Source organism: Gallus gallus, chromosome 1 (genome assembly GCF_016699485.2).
Source record: "Gallus gallus isolate bGalGal1 chromosome 1, bGalGal1.mat.broiler.GRCg7b, whole genome shotgun sequence".
Classification (NCBI taxonomy): domain Eukaryota; kingdom Metazoa; phylum Chordata; class Aves; order Galliformes; family Phasianidae; genus Gallus; species Gallus gallus.
The window spans coordinates 192494087-192513019 of NC_052532.1; the positions used below are offsets into that span (position 1 = coordinate 192494087).

Genomic DNA, 18933 nt, shown 5'->3' on the forward strand with positions numbered 1-18933 from the left:
TCACTGTAATTACATCTGATACGAAGAATGAAAAATGACACAAAGTCATCAAAAATAAACCAGGGCCCAGCTCCTAGAGGCAGCTGTATCCTGTTTGTGGCTTTGGGGGAAGTATTGAGATTTCATGGCTGATTTCTTCTGTTCTTTTCCTGCTTCTAGTCTGTCTTTTTCTCTTTGTTTAGAAGTTGCATCCTACAGGGCTAGATGGGATTTTTCACTGATGGGATAAGGAATGTTACTGAACTAAGCTTCCAGTAGGATAAGCTTCTTCTCTCTAGTTCTCTGGCCACGGCTCTGGAACTGTGGTATGTGGATGCTTGTATGTTTATTAATATCCATATTGTTTTTGAATAAATACACTGGATATATTTGAAGAAAACAATAGGGGCCCGCTTCTGCATCCTTGTTTTCTTTTTCAGAACTACAAAACCTACAAAACAAAGGAAGCTGTCCTGGGGTTGCAGCAACAAATTGTCCTACTTCCATTGATCTTTGTGTATCAAGGCAGGCTTGCTCTTTTCTTTAGTGTGATGATGTGAAGAGATAAAATTGCTCTATGATCTGAGGCCTTTGACAGTCTTTTTTTTTTTTTTTTTGTCTTTGTGATGAGCAGTGAGGTTTCTTAAGAACAAAAAGTAACACCTTCGAACTCATTGAGAAAAATGGCAGGTTGTAGAATATCAAAGGCTGGCAAAGAAGCCTGAGCTGAGCAACATCCCTATGACAAAGTAAGCTGAGGAACAGGGTGGCTAGAGGCAGTGGTGTGCTTTGTCGAGCTGGTAGCACTTAGCTTAAATTCTAGGATCTACTCTTTGAAAAGTATTTCAAATTTATCTCAGAAGGAAGTACTCATTTTGAAGTGAACGTAGATCAACAAAACCTCAGATTATCTTCAAAGTTTCTTTCATTTTCCTGAACCTTTGACTCCTTTAAAGCGTAGGGATGATGTTGAGATACAGAAGATGGCTGATGTGATCTCATTTATCTTCATGTTTTTTGTTTAAAAAAAAAAATCCATATGTATAAATAATAAATGACAGAAGTGTTACCTCTAAACATCATTCAATTCAACTCCTGCTGCTCAGGCAGAGTCAGGTGGAACAAGATGGCTGGGGATGTGTCCATGGGAATTTTGAATATCTCTGCAGCTGGAGCCTCCTTAGCCCATACCACTGTTTGAAAAAAATAAAAGTTCTTCAGATTGAATTGCATGGTGTTTTTTTATCTTGTCAGTGGTGCCCAACCACAAGAGAAGAGGGGTTACCATCATCTTTGTGTTCTCCTTTCTGGTATTTGTGGACAATAATGAGCTCCTCCTGAGCTTCCTGTTCTCCAGGCTGAGAAGTCACAGCTCTCTGTCTCTTCTCCTCTGAAAGATGCTCTAGTTTCTTCATCGCCTTTGCTGGACTCACTGCAGTATCATCTATCATGAGTACTTCTGTATCTCTTGCACCAAGCATTGCACCCAGCAATCCAACTGGGTCACCCCACACGAGCAGCTGGCAGCACTCTGCCTGTTGTAGCACAGGAGGCTGGTGCCTTTCTTTGCTCAAAGGGCTCGTTTCTGTCTCTGAGTCCATTTGGAGTTCAGCAGGGAAATAATGAAGCATAATTCTTAAGTGATTTGTAAAGGTATCATTGCAAAGGTCTTTCAATTTCTCTTTCATACCTGGAAATTAAAACCTGAAAATATGCCTCGCTTGAATGGAATTTATTTCAGACTTCTTTCATAATTGCTGAATTTGCTAAATTTTCCATTACATATAGTTCTTTATACTTAAATATCCGGTGACCAGAACTAATAGGCAGAAGCTGGAATGAAACATTTTTCAGTGCCTATACGATGTCTATGCTGTGATATTTCCAACTTCGGGTTGCTGTAGTAGTTCTTTTCTGAAGACTGAAAAGCAGTGGAGCCTTAAGAGGATATTCCATTGCTTTTTTTGCTGTTGGTTTTCGTTTTACCAGTGAGGAAAAAAATCACTTGTCTATGAACAAGAAATAGCACTGATTGTAAAAAAACAATTAAAAGATAGTGTACGCAGAGTGGAAGATACTCATCTGCCTTTTCAATAGGCTTGAAGTTGAATTTTGAAAGCAATGCTATTGACCTTCCTAATGGTAGAGATTCTTCCCTTTCACTATTTTTCTTGGTAGGAAAGAATGAAAAGTACATTTTTATGTTTGGAGACAAGGTTGATACACTGGTTTTACTCTTTTGAATGTTGCTGAGCAAATTGTCCCTCATAAAATCATAGAATGGCCCGGGTTGGAAGGGACCTCAAGGATCATGAAGCTCCAACCCCCCACCACAGGCAGGGCCACCAACCTCCACATTTAATACTAGACCAGGCTGCCCAGGGCCCCATCCAAGCTAGGCTTGAACACCTCCAGGGATGAGGCATCCACAGCCTCTCTGGGCAGCTGTTCCCACACCTCACCACTCTCCTAGTAAAGAACTTCCCCCTGACATCCAACCTAAATCTTCCCCCCCTTCAACTTAAAGCCATTTCCCCTTGTCTTGCTATTATCTAGCCTTGTAAAGAGTTGACTCCCCTCCTGTTTATAGGCTCCCTTTAGGTACTGAAAGGCTGCAATGAGGTCACCCCACGGCCTTCTTTTCTCCAGGCTGAACAAGCCCATCTCCCTCAGCCTGTCTTCATAGGGGAGGTGCTCAACAGATGATCCAGTGGGATTTTCATTCGGTGTGTTTCTATTTCCTAGAAACATGGTATGTCATTTCTCCACCTTCTCCCAAGTTCCTGGATGGACAAAGCCTTTAGCTACAATATGTTTTACTCTGCCTTGGAGCTAAAGCCCAGAGGCTATCCTAGAAAATCTGATCTTCCACCACCTGTATTCTCAGACTTGCTTTTTAAATGGTGCATATGTCCTTCCTGACACTTTATTTTACATTTTATCATCTCTTTCCTTTCTGCAATGCCATTTCTATTTCAACTCACCCATATTTAAATACATACATTACATAGCTGTTTACTTTTAGTAAAATTCAGAGCTCTTGATGTATATATCCAACATACAAAGGCAAGAGGTGAGAAGGGAAGAGTCATAAATTCTTTTAGTTGGGATGAACTTACTACTGCCCCTGAAAAGTATTGGGCTGATGGTCAAACCCTGTGAAGCTGTGTCATCTCAGCAAGTTACTTCTCTGTAGCTGAACTGATAAAACTAATTGCCCTGCATCTAATTTACAATCCCTGTTATTTTGAGACATATCTGAATGAACTGTTTGTTCTCCCTCTGTGTTGACATGTGTAAACTTTCTTGGTGATACAGGTGGAATGTGCAACAGTTCACTTATTCTGTAAGTTGTGATACCTACAACTCATATCCTCATAAATCACTGAAAGTGGAAGTGGGGAGCTGTGTTGTTTCCAGCTTAGAGTATGACTTCTTACTATGCAGCCACATTAGGTGCTTCAAACCCCTACAAAGAGAAGTCTCCGAGAGCACTTTATCACGTGGGTTATTTTTGTTTTCCTGTCTTTTGCTTGAATTGTTTATAGAGCCTGTTAGTTGTCTGAGCAAAGATGGGTAACATTGTGTAGACTGTTGAATTCCTTCTCAGAGGTGTTTGGGTAGACTGATGTAAGTTCTTAGGAGGAAAAAAATAAGGAAAAAGAAGTGGGGAGCTGTGATCTTTATTCAAACGCTGATAGACTAACGTGTGGATTTTTGATTTGCAGACATCACACGAGGCAAAGGAAGCTGCGGAAAAGAACCACTTCTTTAATGTGCCCACCTTCCTTACGGTTTCTGGCCAGCTCCATTTAGAAGTGATGTCAGGGTGAGCAAAATTACACGTTTTTGGTTTGATCTGTGATATCTTTTCATTTGGTAGTTGTGCCCCATTGTTACCCATTAGATATCTGCAGTGTGTACCAGAAAGAAAACGAGCAGTAGTGCCTGGATGATGATGTGAAAGGTCAATGTATGTAGGGGAAAGGTGAACTCCTTTTGATTCTGGTCTGTGAACTAGCTTTAGTTGCTAGGAGTCTGGTGTGGATTGGAAATACTGGATGCAGACATAATCCTTATGGGAATGCCAAGAGGTTTGTTCTCAATAGTTGTAATATCTTGGAAGTCTTTTTGTTGTTCTTCACATTTACTGTGACTCAGAAGTTCTTTTTAACTTGAGCAATCACGTTATTTTCTTCTTTTTTTTTTGCTTTTCATTCCAAACATTTGTGTCTACAGATTGTTAGGGGTGAAAGTGTCATCATAATCTGTCAGAGCCACATTTTCCTTTGATTGGGGAATGTTATGCTCATCTACACCAAATTTTCCCAGTAAATTAAGTTAGTTTATCAAGCAGATGGAGTCAGAACCATCCCTTATTTGAAAGCAAAGTTCTCTGAACACTTGTGATGTGGGTTATCCTCAGATGTGGTGCTTCAGCCAAGTTGCTGTCAGCCAGCTGAATTGCTGGTAGAGTCTGTCACAGATCAGGTAGGTCTGTGTCTTTTTCTGAGTTGCCAAGGGGGTTTGACATGTACTCACAGGGGATACAGAGCTCATTCTGAAGTGATTAGTTACTGTTAGGTAGCTAATTAGGTGCAAGTCTCCTGAAAACAAGAGGAATAAAACCCTAGCTTTAGAAAACATGGTTAGAAGTTGAACGACCTCCCTTTTCATGTAGACTCCAATGGATATTTCTGATAGTCATAGTATTAAATTGTTGTCCATGCCTCATTTCCAGTGTTGAGAACCAAATAATAAATGTTTAGCTGCTCTCTTTTTAATCACTGTTGCAGAATGTAGTTGACTGCTGGTAAGTAAATAGCTGCAGTGAAGTCATTCAAGTTTTGCCTGCAAATAAAAATAGCAATTTCTTCAGAAATCTGTTTTCTGCCTTGTTTATTCTGTCTGTGAGACTGTATTTCAGACCACCTAGACAGCTGGGATCTGCTAAAATACTCAAGCCAGAGGTTCTCAATGGACAGGATGTTTTTGACTTGCTTTCATGGTGCCCTGGCTTCTGTGACAGAAGCACAGGTCACTTGGCAGCCAAAGGCTGATGCGTCATCTCAGACATTATCTGAGGCAAGATAATGAGGTTTGTTTAACTGTAGAGCTTTGCATCCCTGAAAGAAGATGGGATGACATCCACTCATATGTGTTAGACTTAATTGGCTTTCATGCCTTGTGACCTTTGTTGAAAGACGTAATTCCACAAATCAAATAAGTGCAAAGAAAAGTATGGATTGTAATGATTAACTTGAAATACAATCTCGCCCTCGTACATCAGTCTATTCCCTTTAAATAGTACATAGCCTGCCCTGGGATTGAGCAGAAGGCTCAATTGAGTAGATGCAGGACCTGTCTGCTAACTGTTTTTTCCATTGCTGTCATTCAGGTGCACCTTGCTCTTTAAGGATGGGCAAAAAAAAATCAATGCTCTTCTGAATGCACTACATTGTATTACAGCTTCATGTTCTTGTTTGACAGTAGCATGCTGTTCTTACAGGCATTTAAATGGATCCAGTGCTGTCTAAATTTAGATAAGTGGTGTTTATTTGTAATGGGGCATAGCTGCTCTGTGAACCCACTCTTCTTATTTTTATTTTATTTAAACACAGTGAGGTTTTGAGGCCTAGAACTCAAGTGCTGTTGTATCCCTTCAGCCTTCAAAAATAGATCAAGCTCTTGTAGATGCAGAAACATGTGATGCTTTGCTGTGGAACTGGGATATCAGCTCTCTTAATGCTGTGAAACCCTTCAGATACTGAGAACGTTTTTATTTCTGGTTTCTTCTGTGAAGACAGTTGGATTTTAGTCTGTGAATAGGATTCTTACACAATCAAATAATTGAAGTACATAGTAGTAACAAAATCTGCTTGGCAAACGAACTTGTTCTCATAATGCTTTCAAAGCACGAAAATGTGAGAGTCCTTTTCTCAAAAGTGGAAATATTCTGGTCCTCCTAGTAAACAAAGCAGTCAAAACAGTGAAGAGTTGTGTGTTTTAGATTTGATCCAATGAAATGTATCCTTTCTCTCACTTGTGTTTTAACCAATTTATTTTTTGTGCCAATAAAACAAACTATTCTTCAGTAATTCCATTTTGCTTAAATAAGTGTTGACTTGCTTCAGTCATACCATTTTCAGGAACAGTTGGTCCATGAGAATTTGTGGGAGGAGTCCACGGTAGAAGTATCTGGGAGACAGACCCTTCCTCATCCAGTCTTGGCCTGTTTCCTGCTCTGACTTGCTGTGGGAAATGGGAGTGCAGAGGCAGATCCTGCACAAGTCCATTAGAAACAAGGGGTGGTGCAAGACAGGTATGAGAGGAATTTTTCCATGGGGTTTTCTAGGGCACAGAAAGTCAACTGGGCAGACAGTCATGTCTGCTTAGAGCTTGCTTTTAGCTTTTCAGAGCTCATGAGCAGGCTGCAAGCTGTGGTTGGAAAAGTCTGGGCAGGGGCCGTATGGGAAGACTTACCAGATGTGTCTGGATCCAAGCCTTCTGCTGTCCTTGCTGAGAGTTCATTTGCAGTCTGTGGGATGTCACTGTTAGGACATGTCTGTGTGTTGTCCAGAGCCCTGGGCTCTATTTTATGGTGCTATTTCTGATGACAGAAGTAGAGCAGTTGTGCAGTTATGACTTAGGAGTTTTGAACCTTGTTCTCTGAAGAAAAAGGGGGAAAGAGGAATTCCTGTATTTATTGACTATCTACGAAGCTCTGTATGCTTGTTATTGAAGGCAAGGTCAGAGGAGGTCGTCTTGTCTCTCGGTGTGACACGAATGGCCTAGTTGGCACAAGTTCTCTTTTCATTTGCAGTGATGGCATCTAGGTTGACTGCTCAGCGTGTCTGAATCATTGTCAGCTGCTATAAATCTAGAGGCTGACTGAGGTCTTCAGAAGTAGTCTTTATTCAGTAATACAGCTCTGTAGCCTTCTAAATCCTAGATGAGTCAGTAAACACAGTGGGTAGAGGTTTGTAGGACTGTGTATGCCCCAATAACTGGTTTAAAATGTCACTGGTTTGCTCTGAAGTCACTGGTCCTTGTGGTATTTCTTCAACCTCCAATCCTCCTGTGAGCATAAAGGCCCTTTTGGGGACTTGAATTAGGCTGGAGGGTCTGTGAGAGCTGATGATTCAAAGGCATGCTGCAGGCAGCCAAAATAAACTGTTGCCAAGAAGTGTAGCTCACTGGTTGTATTTACTCATTTATTTCTCCTTTCACTCATCTGAACTTCCTACAAGATCTACCTGCTCCTCTCTTTTCAGCCTTGTTGCTAATGCCTTACGTCATTGTTTTGCTCTGGTTGTCCTGGCCTCTCATTCCATGTCAGGCACTGTCTGTTCTGCCTTTTGCATCATTAGTTTCATTGAAGCTGCTCTTCTAGATAGCTCTGGAGGCTATACCCTCCCTAAATCTCAGAATAAGTTTTCTCTTGTCCTTTCTCACCCTCCCTAGCTCTATTTCTTCCCTCTCTTCAGTCCCCCAGTAGGTTTCCCATCTCCTGTTTATCTTGTGTTTCCCTACAAATGAGCAAAAGGCTTAGATGGCACCTTCTAGGAGCCTACTAATACCTACAAAGAGGTTATCAAGAAGACAATCACAGAATCTTTGCAATGGTGAGTGACAGGAGGGCAGGAGAAAATAGGCATAAGTTGCAATGAGAACTTCTGAATGGTTTTAGGGGAAAAAATTCATGAAGAGATCAGTCAAGCATCAGAAAAGATTACTGAGGGAGGTTGTACAGTTTGCATCCTCAGAGATTTTCCAAGACAGAGCTGGAGAAAGCCCAGATAACCCTGCTCTGATCTGCTTGCTGACCCTGCTTTGAGCAGGAGGTTGGACTAGCAACCTCTCAAGATCCCTGCCAGCTTGAATTGTTCTGTCGTTCTAAGTTTATTCTTGACTTCGTTCCCATTTTTGTCTTTGCTGATCTCATGCACAGAACCATCCGAATGAACCATCTCTAGTTCAATTTCAGTTCAGCATCTCTCCCTAGCACTTGTATTTTTCTGCCTAAACTACATTCTCAGCCTTTTGCACTGACATCTGCCTGTTAATATCTAATTATCAAACTTGGTTTAGTTGAAACATAATTAATTTTGCTCTCATCTCCCTAAGCACATTCTTGTGGTTTCTAAGCGATTGTGGATTTTATTGGTTTCCTTCTAATTCCAGATATTCTCTGCAATCCTGCAACTGGCTTTTCTGGTTTTAGAGAGACCCTAAAAAAATCTCAGTCATTCAGACCATGTTAACTGTGTCTACCTGAGTTTGCAGAAAGCTAAAATCGTGAATTTCCTGTTGGTTTCAGGTGATTGCACAGATTTCATTTGAAAAATGTCACCAATTCACTGCTTTTCAAAACGGTGGTGAGAGAGAGAGAGCTGTCTGTTTGGATTGATGTTCAAGAAGATATTGCAGAGCTGCAAAAAGATGCAGCCTTCCCCTGTAAAAGTGGCTTTTCTTTTGGCAGTCTGGCAAATGCAGCTTTAAAATCTGATTCCAAAATGACTTGATAATTATGGAAAAAATTGCATTGACCTCAAGCAAATATTTGCTCTACATTGTACTATTTGAAATACTTTCAGATGCAGCTGCAAGAATGATGTCCAGTTGTATAGCATTCCTGTTGCTAAAAATTAACAAATAGAAGTGTAATTATTTATATTGGATCCCTAAAAAAATCTCTGACATTTCTTGTGCAACAGTTGAGTCTGACTCACAACACAGACTCTTATAATTAGCACGCTAACTTCCATTAATTAAGCTGCCACTTAATTTGAGCTATAAAAAGCAACTGTGACATGTCTGGTTTTAATCAATTACTGCATGCTTCAGTCTGGTACATGACTGCTGCAGTGACTGTTAATGACTTTGTATCACTGGGAAGCCCAGTGCAAAAGCTCTGTACAGTGCCTAGGGCTGCTTGGCTGGTCGAGGCTTTACATAGATACCCCCTTGGTCCTTTCTACATCTCCACATTTTTGGGAGAGGAAGCAAAGGAAATGTGCTGACGGTTGGCTGTAGCCATCCATGCATGTAGGGCTGAGCGTAGTCCCAGCAATGTCTTGTACTGCGCTCTTTACTTTCTCATGTGGCTGTAGAAAATGTGCAGGTAGCATCAGAACAGGTTTTACATTGATCTGGTGAAAAGCATCATCATCCAAAATTCCAGGTCCTCCTAGCTAAGCAAAGGTAAGCTATTCTGTATCTCTCCTGAATCCTTTACCCTCTCTGAACGTCTTGTCATCCCTGTTCAAAGCACTAGTAGATGCTTCAGGATCCAGGTCAGCAGATCCAAACATCCAGATTTGTCAAGGACCTCATACAGCTTCAAGTGTGCCAAGCCAAACCTTCATGTCTTGGTGGAGGGGAAGGAGCTGTGGCTTTGTGAGTTTGTGATAGGGCTGTTACAACCATCTCCATGTCCCACTGTAGCCACATTCATGGCGGTTTCCATAAACTTGTTCTTCGTGAGAGAGGCAAGCAAGAAGCAGTAGGTGCCCTGTGCTGCAGCTTACCTGATGCACAGTTGCTGATGAGGCAAACTTGATTGTTTTGAAGGTGATAAACTTAGTGGTCTTCCACCCTTGATGATTCTTAGTTGATTCTAAGTCTCCCACAGCATTCTCGTGGAGAAGCTGGCTGCCCGTGACTTGGGCACATATACTCTTTGCTGGATAAAGAACTGGCTGGCAGGCCAGAGAGAGTCGTGGTGAATGGATTTAAATCCAATTGGTGACCAATCAGGAGTGGTGTTCCCCAGGGAATGGTATTGCAGCCTGTTCTGTTCAGTATCTTTATTGATGACCTGGATGAGGGCATTGAGTGCACCCTCGGTACATTTGCAAATGACACCAAGTTGGCAGGACATGCCTGGGGGTAGGAAGGCCCTACAGATGGACCTGGACAGACTGGATTGTTGGGCTGAGACCGATGGGATGAGATTTGACAAGACCAAGTGCTGGGTCCTGCCCTTTGGCCAGAACAAGCCCAGGCAGTGCTATAGGTGTGGGGCAGAAAATGGCTGGAAAATTGTGAAGAAGAAACAGACCTGGGAGTATTGGTTGACCTGTGGCTGAACGTGAGCCAGCAGCATGCCCAGGTGGCCAAGAAAGCCAATGGCATCTGGACTCACATCAGAATTAGTGTTGCCAGCAGAAGCAGGGAAGTGATTGTCCTGTACTCAGCTCTGGTGAAGCCATACCTCAAGTGCTGTGTTCTGTTTTGGGCTCCTTACTACAAGAAGGACATCAACAGAGCTGTGAGGGATCTGGAGCACAAGTCTTATGAGGAGCAGCTGAGGGAACTGGGATTGTTTGGTCTGGGGAAGAGGAGGCTGAGGGGTGACTTTATTGCTCTGTACAACTGCTTGAAATGAGGGTGTAGTGAGATGGAGGTCAGCCTCTTCCCCTTTGTAACTAGCAGTAGGACAAGATGGAATGGCCTCATGTTGTGCCAGGGGAGATTCAGGTTGGATGTTAGGAAAAATTTCTTCTCTGAAGGAGTGGTCAGCTGCTGGAATGAGCTGCCCGTGGAAGTGGTGGAGTTACCATCTCCACAGGTGTTCAAGAAACGTTTAGATATTTGTACTGAGGGACATAGTTTAGTGGGGAAATACTGGTGATAGGTGTACAGTTGGACTGCAGGATATTGGAGATCTTTTCCAACCTTGGTGATTCTATGATTCTGTGATAACGTAGTCCAACCATCAACACATCACCTCCATGCCCACTAAACAACATCCCTCATTGCCACATCTCCATGGTTCTTGAACACCTCCAGGGATGGTGACTCCACCGCTTCCTTGGACAGCCTGTCCCAGTGCATTACTGCTCTTTTGGAGAAGAGATTTCTCCTAATATCCAGCCTGAACATGCCCTGTGTTCCAGCAGCTGCTGCTTCCCAGGGAGGATTTATGCCCCAGGAAATGGCTCCAGTATTAGGCACTAAGGCAGGCAGCTCCATCTCCTTTTGCTCTCTCAGCTTTCCTTAAAATCAGTCCACAAACTCAACAGCAGTGTGCGCACTGAATTTCTTCAAAGGTTTCTTCAAAGGTTTGCAGTCATTGCACTGAAGTAGAATATACAGAGATGGATATTTTATAGTTGACTGGAGTGTGTTGCATTAAATATAACTTTTAAAAACTATACTTAAAACAATTATTTACTTATCACTGTAGATCTTGAGGCCTTGCAGATTTTAAATAGCCTCACCCAAACTTTCAAGTGGGGCTCCAACTATGCTACTCTTTATGCAGTGATGCACCCACCAATGTGGTTTCTGGCTGCCATTCATATTTGTGGAGCTGGGAGAGCCAGTGTCCATCTGAAAAAAAGCTGTCAAAAAAAAAAAATCCTCTTTAAAGTTATTAAAATGCAGTTTATGGAGAGCATGTGATTTTTCCACTCTGAGAGAAGACGGATTTATCACACTTGCTTTATTTTTTTTTTTCCCATGGTGGTAATGAATTTTTATTACTTAGAGTTGGAGTCACTGGGATGAATAAATTTTGAAAGATACCTTTGGACCTTGTTTTATTTAAATGCATGATACATTTTGTATCATTGCTTTGTGGAAGGTCTCTTTTATCTAGGGCATGGAAAATTATTTGAATAAATGCTGGACTGCCTTGGTGGCTTTCATCAGCCCATCTCAAGTTATCGTTGCTAATCGGTTGCTTTATTGACTTAAATTAGAAATAATAATAACAGAACTTGAACAAAACAAGAATCCACAGAGAATAAAGTACCACAGAGACTCATAAAAGGGCAGAGGGCCCAAGCTGATGAGATCTTTGAGCCTGGAGCAGCAGAGGTTGTATGGCTCCAAATAACTGCTTTGCGTCTCAGTTTACCCCTATTCTCCTGCCACCTGTAAACTAACAATAGGAAGCCTAGGTGTGCAGTGGGGCTTCATAAGGAAAGTGTGGGGTGCTTTACCAGATAGTTGGGGGGGTATGGATCACGTCGCTTTTCATTCATTTGTGCCTGGATCTTTGTCAAGCAGAGATGGGTGGCCTGGAGAGGAGCCTTGCTGCTGAAGCCAGAGCAGATGACGTGGTTGAGGAGAAGCTTCTGGTAGGACTCTGCCCTTTGGAAGTCACAGCAAGGGAAACTGCTGTGTTGCTGCTGGCTGGCTGGGGTGGAAGTCTGGCACTTCCCAATCCCTGTCTGGGAACTCAGACAATATAATTTTTTTTAATATGTGTGTTTATTTTTGACTGCCTACAGAAGGAAGTACAGTCCCATCTTGTCACAGCATGAATTGGAGCCGTAGCACCTCAGCTCTGCTGCCCAGGCCTGAGCCTCATGGGCTGCTGTAAAAGCCCCTGTCAACATGCAGCTTCTCCTCACAGGCAGGTGGAAGTGGCACATTCTGTGAGGAATCCTTTGAAACTCCTTTTTCTGCTGCTTTTTCTGGATAAAATGTATGTCTCCTCCTGCTGACTTTTCAGCAAAACCGTGAACATTTTAATTGCACAAAATCCAAACCACCAAACAACAGTAATGGGAATATTAGTTTTACACTGAGGTTAAAAAACAGATTTTTCTGTCCAACTCTGAGGTTTCTCTTTAACACAGTCCACTCAGGTCAAGGATGTAAAACACTGTCCCAGAACCACAGATTTTTCAAACTGCTGAGCACCTGTACCTCTCCAGCATCTTTAGGAGCTTAGTGTTTCCTGCTCCTCTGAAAACAACAGCCTGGAGACATTAGATTGGTAGGTTTGAATGGTTATATCTGTGCATATAGCTTCTTGCATCAGGCCACAACATCTTTCAAAATACATATTTAAACATGCCTGAACTATCCCAGTTGTGCTTGGGTCAAGTGCTGCAGACAACTGATGGCTCCTGGCAGCAGTGCAAATCTGTCTGCTCATTCTGATGGAGCTCATAGTGAGCATAGTCATGCTGGAACAGAGTGGAATTAAATCAAACAGCTTGTTTTAGTGATTTCTTCCCTTTCGAAAGGAAAGGACAGTGTGGTTGACAAAGCTGCACTCCTGATCTTTAGGGTCACCTTTCTCTTCTCTCCTCCTCTGCTGATGTTATGTGTTGTTTTACCCTTCAAGTACAAGCTTTTGTTTCTAGATTTTCTTGCAATCTAGATATTAAGGTATGTCAAGGGATGGATCCTACGGAAGATTATGAGATGGAATACATTTTGTTGAAGGGTCATTCACCGTGGCCGAAAATAAGAATTGGCACAAATCACCTTCCAGCTGAACTCCTGACCGTAGACCTCTTTGGAGTAATTGCTGTATTCTGTGTTAAGCAGGCACCTGTAGTATTTTAGGGTGAGAATGGGAGTACTGAAGAAATAAATAGCTGCATGCTGGTGTGGTTTAGTGCTTAGCCCTGAGTCACAACAACCAGCTTCTGTCTCCAGCTGTGTCACCAGTGTGTGGTGTGACCTTGGCATAGGCTGTAAGCTGACTGCGCAGGAATTGCATCTTTTTGATTAATTGCCTTGCTCAGAGTTAGATCCCCTTGGTTCGACAGCACAAATAAGTCTTTATTACCACAGTAACAGCATGAAGTCCTGGCTCAGAAAAAGAAGCTCAATCCATTCCTGGCTTGGGAACCATCAGCACAATTAATTATATTTGAATTGCAGTGTAAAAATTGCCAGGAAGGCAGAGATGCTCAGGCCCACAAACATAGTGTGAGTTTAATTAAAAGGATGATTTCAAGCAGCTTTGGGCACAGATACTTTATACTTCTCCATTGATTTCTATCACTGCCTTACTAATGAATTTTCAACTAGTTCGAATGAAATGAGTTTTCATTCTGCATACTGTAAAGTTCTTTGCATGGCAGGGGAGACTCCTCCTGTAGAGCATTTTAGTAATGTATAAGCTTGCAGGAGGAAGAAGTTTCTCCCTTCCTGGATATTTTACAGGTGGAGATCACAAACACAGCCTCTCCCAGGTGTCTTTCAGTGCAGAGGAAGCAATGCACCCAGGCGCTGATTTCTGCTTTCAGAGGGACTCCTGTGAGCCTGTACCTTGAAGGTATCTGAGCCCTCGGCTGGATTGGGGCTGCAAGCCCAGCTTTCTGCAGGATGGGGCCCTGGATTTTGCTGGGGAATGTAGTGGGTATTCTCCTGGCCTCCTACTTAAATTCTCAGATTTGCCCAGGAAACTGTGTAGAGGATATACTGTCCCAGAAGGGAAGCGATTAATTAAGCAGCTCTGTGCTACCTTCTGGTTTCAACCCCAGCAGCACCTGGGAACTTCATAAATGCGCTTGGACTTGCTGACCAGAGAGCTCTGATCTGGAGCTCTGGGTGAAGTTGGCTGCAAAGGGACTCATTTCAAAGCCTCTCTTCTATGCTTTCGCAGCAGATGAAAGGACAGAGAGTATTCCAGACATCATACTGCTCTGCCTGTACTGGATAAAGCAAAGGGCTCAACAGATTGCTGTGGGTTTTTGGTTGTTTTTTTTCTTTTTTTGACCTAGGCACATTTTGGATGCTGAGCCAATATTTTCAAGCTGTTTTTAAATTCTGGAGGAAATCTTGCAGACGTTTGGGAATGTAAATGATTAATTACTGGTTTGGGAGACACAGTCCTGGACTGAGGCTCCGCTGTGCTAGGTGTCAAATGCATACAGAATAAAGTGCCCTTGGTACCATAAAATTGAAGCAGAACCAGCTCCATTGTCTGTTTTGTAACATATTTATACATGCTTGGTATGGCACTGCAGATACTTTTTTTAACAGCAACGGAAGAACAATTAGAGGTCAGATTTGCACAGCCTGTATTTGTGTAATGTCTTACATCCTTATTGTTGCTGTTGTTGAGCACCTTGAATAGTCCATGAAGCTTCAGGGCTGACGTTTTCTATCCCTGTAGATGCTGCTCTCTGTATGTGTTAGCGAAGATTGGTCCCAGCAGGGTGGCTAGAGCTGAGAAAGGCTGAAATCAGTTCCTGGGGGAGCTGTTCTGCACTTGTCCTCCCCAAAATGTCTGGCACAGAGAGGCTTTATTCTAGCAGTGAAAAATCCATCTGTGGCTGTGAAGTGTTTGACCATGCATGACATCTTGGAGCAATAGTTGTTCTTATTTTTTATTTTTTCAGATGGCTTGCAGTCAGCAGGCCCCTTGGCAGATAAATAACTTGACATCTTGCTTGGGCTGCTATCAAGTAATAAATTAGGACAGTTCAGAGTACTCATAGTAGTCTGTATTGCTGGAGTCTGTAATCTGCTACTTACATGTCAGTGCTTTTGTGCCTTGAGAAATGTGTGTCTAGCTCCTGCTTCCCACTGCAGGCCAACCTCTGTGTCCTGTGAAGCTCCATAGCAAGCAACAGTTTTTGACCAGTTCAGGCTTAAGCATTAAACCATTTTGGCCAAGTGAGTCATTGTTTCATGTTTGTTGTTTGTATTGCTATAGCAGTTGAGACTTTTAAGCTTTGGATCCAAGACCTTGTTGTACCAGGTGCTGTAGGATCATGGAGAGCTAAAAAAAAAGGTGGTGTGAGGAAGAACATGCATTTCTCTAGAATCTGAGACAACAGATGGCTCCAGATGGGAGAGCACAAGGAACCGATGAGGTAATACTGACCAGTGCAGTGAGCAATGGTGTTGGAATATCACTTATCCAAACATCACTGAGGTTATTACAGAGGCTGTAGCAAAGGACAGTTTGAAGGAGGATGATCAAGGCAGGACAGAAGTTCACAGTAATATCCTACCAAGCACAGGGAAAGGAGGCATGCTGAAAGGGATCCTGGATAAAAGGATTTGCTGCAAAATCTGGTGTTATCATCAGAGATGTTGTGGCCATGTATGGCGGAGCCCAGAAATGGGAGCTGAGGGTTCTGAAAGCAGACAAACTGTATTTGTTTGAATGGGGAAAGCTGCCCAGTCCATGTTTTTTTCTGAAACAGCTCTGTCTCTTTTCCATTCATGGTTTGCCTCCCCTTCAGTGTGGCAGAAAAGACAGCTGCCATGGGATCTGATTGGGAAGCTGAAGATGTCCAGGAGTCCACCTTCTTGTAGCCTGCAGTGTAAAAGCGTTCCTTGGCGTGTAATTTTTCTTACAGTTAAAGTAAGATTTGAAAGGAGTGTTGCTTTTTGTTACGAAGAATTTTTAGGAAGGGATCATCAAAAAGGCCTTTGTATCCTTTGTAATGCAGCTCAGTGTGACTAGAGGGGAGACACTTAGGCTTCCCAGAAGGTTGCTGGAGGAAAAACTTCATAATAAGAAATGCATTGGTTACTTCAGTGTAAGATGCTATCCCAGATGTGTTCTGTAGGAGCTGTGTTTAGCTGAACCATTCTCAGCTGGTTGGAAGGAGCTCAATCCGTTCTCTTGAAGGCCCCTTCAGGGGTGAAATTTGATCTTGCCACTGGAGGAGACTGCAAGCTGTGCACCATACATTAATCTTGCCATCTTCACCAGCACCCCTCACAGTGTTAACACCAGTCCTATAACATCAGCAGCAGGACTCTCTCTTCTCTGCTATGCTTTTAGGTGTCATAGCACCTAGAGATGTCAGACCTTGCAGACAGACAGGTGTGAAGAGGTATGGATGAGGGGAGCGTGGCTGGTGTCCTTGTGCTTCTCCCTTCACCTGGTACTGCAGAATGGACCGTGGGTGTAAATGTTGTTCAGTGAGAACTGCACAGGGTTTGTGCAATCTCACTTAGTCACAGGGCTGTGATAACCCCTCTTCCCACCACACTAAAGGAAAGTAGCTGCAGCATACACAGCGTCATTACGCTGGTCAAAGGTAAAATGGAAACATGAGTATTTCTAGATCCTGCAAGAAAAGTGAGCTTGTGGATAGGGTTTTCTGTGCTTGTTTGTTGGGCCTGACCTACTTGGTTCTTCTTGCCTTTCAGGGCCTTTACCCGTGTGTTCACCTTTGGCCCCACATTTCGAGCTGAGAACTCACAGAGTCGCCGGCACCTGGCAGAGTTCTACATGGTGGAGGCCGAGCTGTCCTTTACTGAAAGCCTCCAAGACATCATGCAGGTGGGCATCTCCAAGTGTTTATTCAGAAGCAATGTCCAAACTTCCTTCTCCTCCCTCAGCTGTGCTTCCTGCCCTCATCTTGAGATCACAGCTTCTCTCGACCATGCATGAGCTGAGGAGGGGTTGCACAGGCACATCCCAAGATTCAGGGTTTGGTCAGCAGAGGTGGGGCCACCAAGGGATTGGGAAGGGAAGGTATAAGAAAGAACAGAGGGAAAAGCAGAAATCTCCTCTGAATGGGAACCAGAAGATGGATAAATGCATGTTACTGGTGCTAATGAAAGTGGCACTCTCTTCTTCAAAGCCTTCTGCATCTCTCCAGTGAATCTGAGTAGTATTTACACAGTGGGCCCCTCGTTATGCTCTTTGAAAATTGTTCTTTGAAAACTACATTGAAATCAAAAGTAGAAACAACAGCTGCTGATGTAAACTACTCACCAAGACTTTAGTGAAGACTGAAATCCCTACAGTCAGCTAGCTTTATATATTCCAGGTTAGGTCTCTTAATCACATGATGGATGCTAATGCATCTTACTACTTTCAGCATATGAGCCATTTTGTACTCAGTAGGACTTGTGAGCAAATATCCATAGGTGCTCTCATACAGCAGATGAGCTCCTTGGAAGGCTGTTGAGGAAATATCCTTAATAATATAATAATAAAAATGATATTTAAAAAAAGCTTGAGGCCCTGGTTATACATGCATGAAGTAACATCCAATTTATGTTTTTTTCAGCCTGAATCGTGTGCAGTCTTCAGAGTCAGTCTGGCCTAACAGCAAAACTGTATTCCAGTCTGAGAAAAGAAGGCTCCAGGGAGATATTGTTGTGGCCTTCCAGTACTTAAAGGGAGCTCATTAACAGCAGGGAGACTGACTTTTTAAATGGTCTGATAGTGACAAGGGGGAATGGTTTTAAACTAAAAGAGGAAAGATTTAGGTTAGATGTTAGGAGGAAATTCTTTGCACAGAGAGTGATGATGCCCTGGCGCAGGCTGCCCAGATTGCTGTGGGTGCCCCATCCCTGAAGGTGCTCAAGGCCAGACTGATTTAGAGGGTGCCAGCTCTGCTGACAGCAAGAGATTGGAACTGGGCGTTCATCAATGTCCGTTCCAAGCCAAGCCATTCTGTGGTTTTGTCCTATCCTGTACAGAACTGTGCTGCTGCTTTATCTTATACGTCAGGACGGCACTGCACTATGCAGACTGACCCACTGGGAATCTCTGTGCTCCATTAATATTAACCCAGTCTTTCTTTTCTCTTGTTTGTTTCCTCCAAAATGCCTTAGCATACTCTAAGAGCATAACATACATGTCTGTTTCCACCTTACTTAGAATCATAGAATGGCCTGGGTTGAAAAGGACCACAATGATCATCTAGTTTCACCCTCCCCGCTATGTGCAGGGTCACCAACCACCAGACCAGACTGCCCAGAGCCACATCCAGCCTGGCCTTGAATGCCTCCAGGGATGGGGCATCCTGTTCCAGTGCGTCACCACCCTCTGTGTGAAAATATTCCTCCTAATATTTAACCTAAACCTCCCCTGTCTCAGTTTAAAACAATTCCCCCTTGTCCTGTCACTATCCACCCTTGTGAACAGTCATATCTCCTCTTCTTTATACACTCCCTTCAAATATTGGAAGGCCACAGTGAGGTTTTCCCAGAGCCTTCTCTTCTCCAAGCTAAACAAGCCTAGTTCCCTCAACCTTTCCATTTCTTTAGGTAATCAGGTGCTGACTGAAACCTTCACTGATTTTGTCATACAGTAATGAAGTTCTTCTTCAAAGTGGCGTTTTAGCCTTTGAACACAGCATGAACGTGTACTGTTGCAGTGAGAAATCTAACTTTTTGGCTTTTGAAGTATGTACGGCCAGTTTGTAGGCTTCAGATAATTAGATTTGAGAACTGTCCTGGAATGTGTAGGACCTTCACTTTGTAGGAAAAGAAAGAATT

At 42.9% G+C, this 18933-nt stretch overlaps 1 protein-coding gene across 2 annotated transcripts in view; it reads left to right on the top strand.

The window, feature by feature from the left end:
- Positions 1 to 18933, top strand: part of NARS2 (asparaginyl-tRNA synthetase 2, mitochondrial (putative)) — a 52722-nt gene that overhangs the window by 14661 nt on the left and 19128 nt on the right. For both annotated transcript variants that reach the window (XM_417219.8, XM_040704515.2), the window contains 2 exons: positions 3708 to 3808; positions 16849 to 16981. In XM_417219.8, the coding sequence (XP_417219.3) occupies positions 3708 to 3808; positions 16849 to 16981 (234 nt within the window). The remainder of the gene's footprint in view (positions 1 to 3707; positions 3809 to 16848; positions 16982 to 18933) is intronic.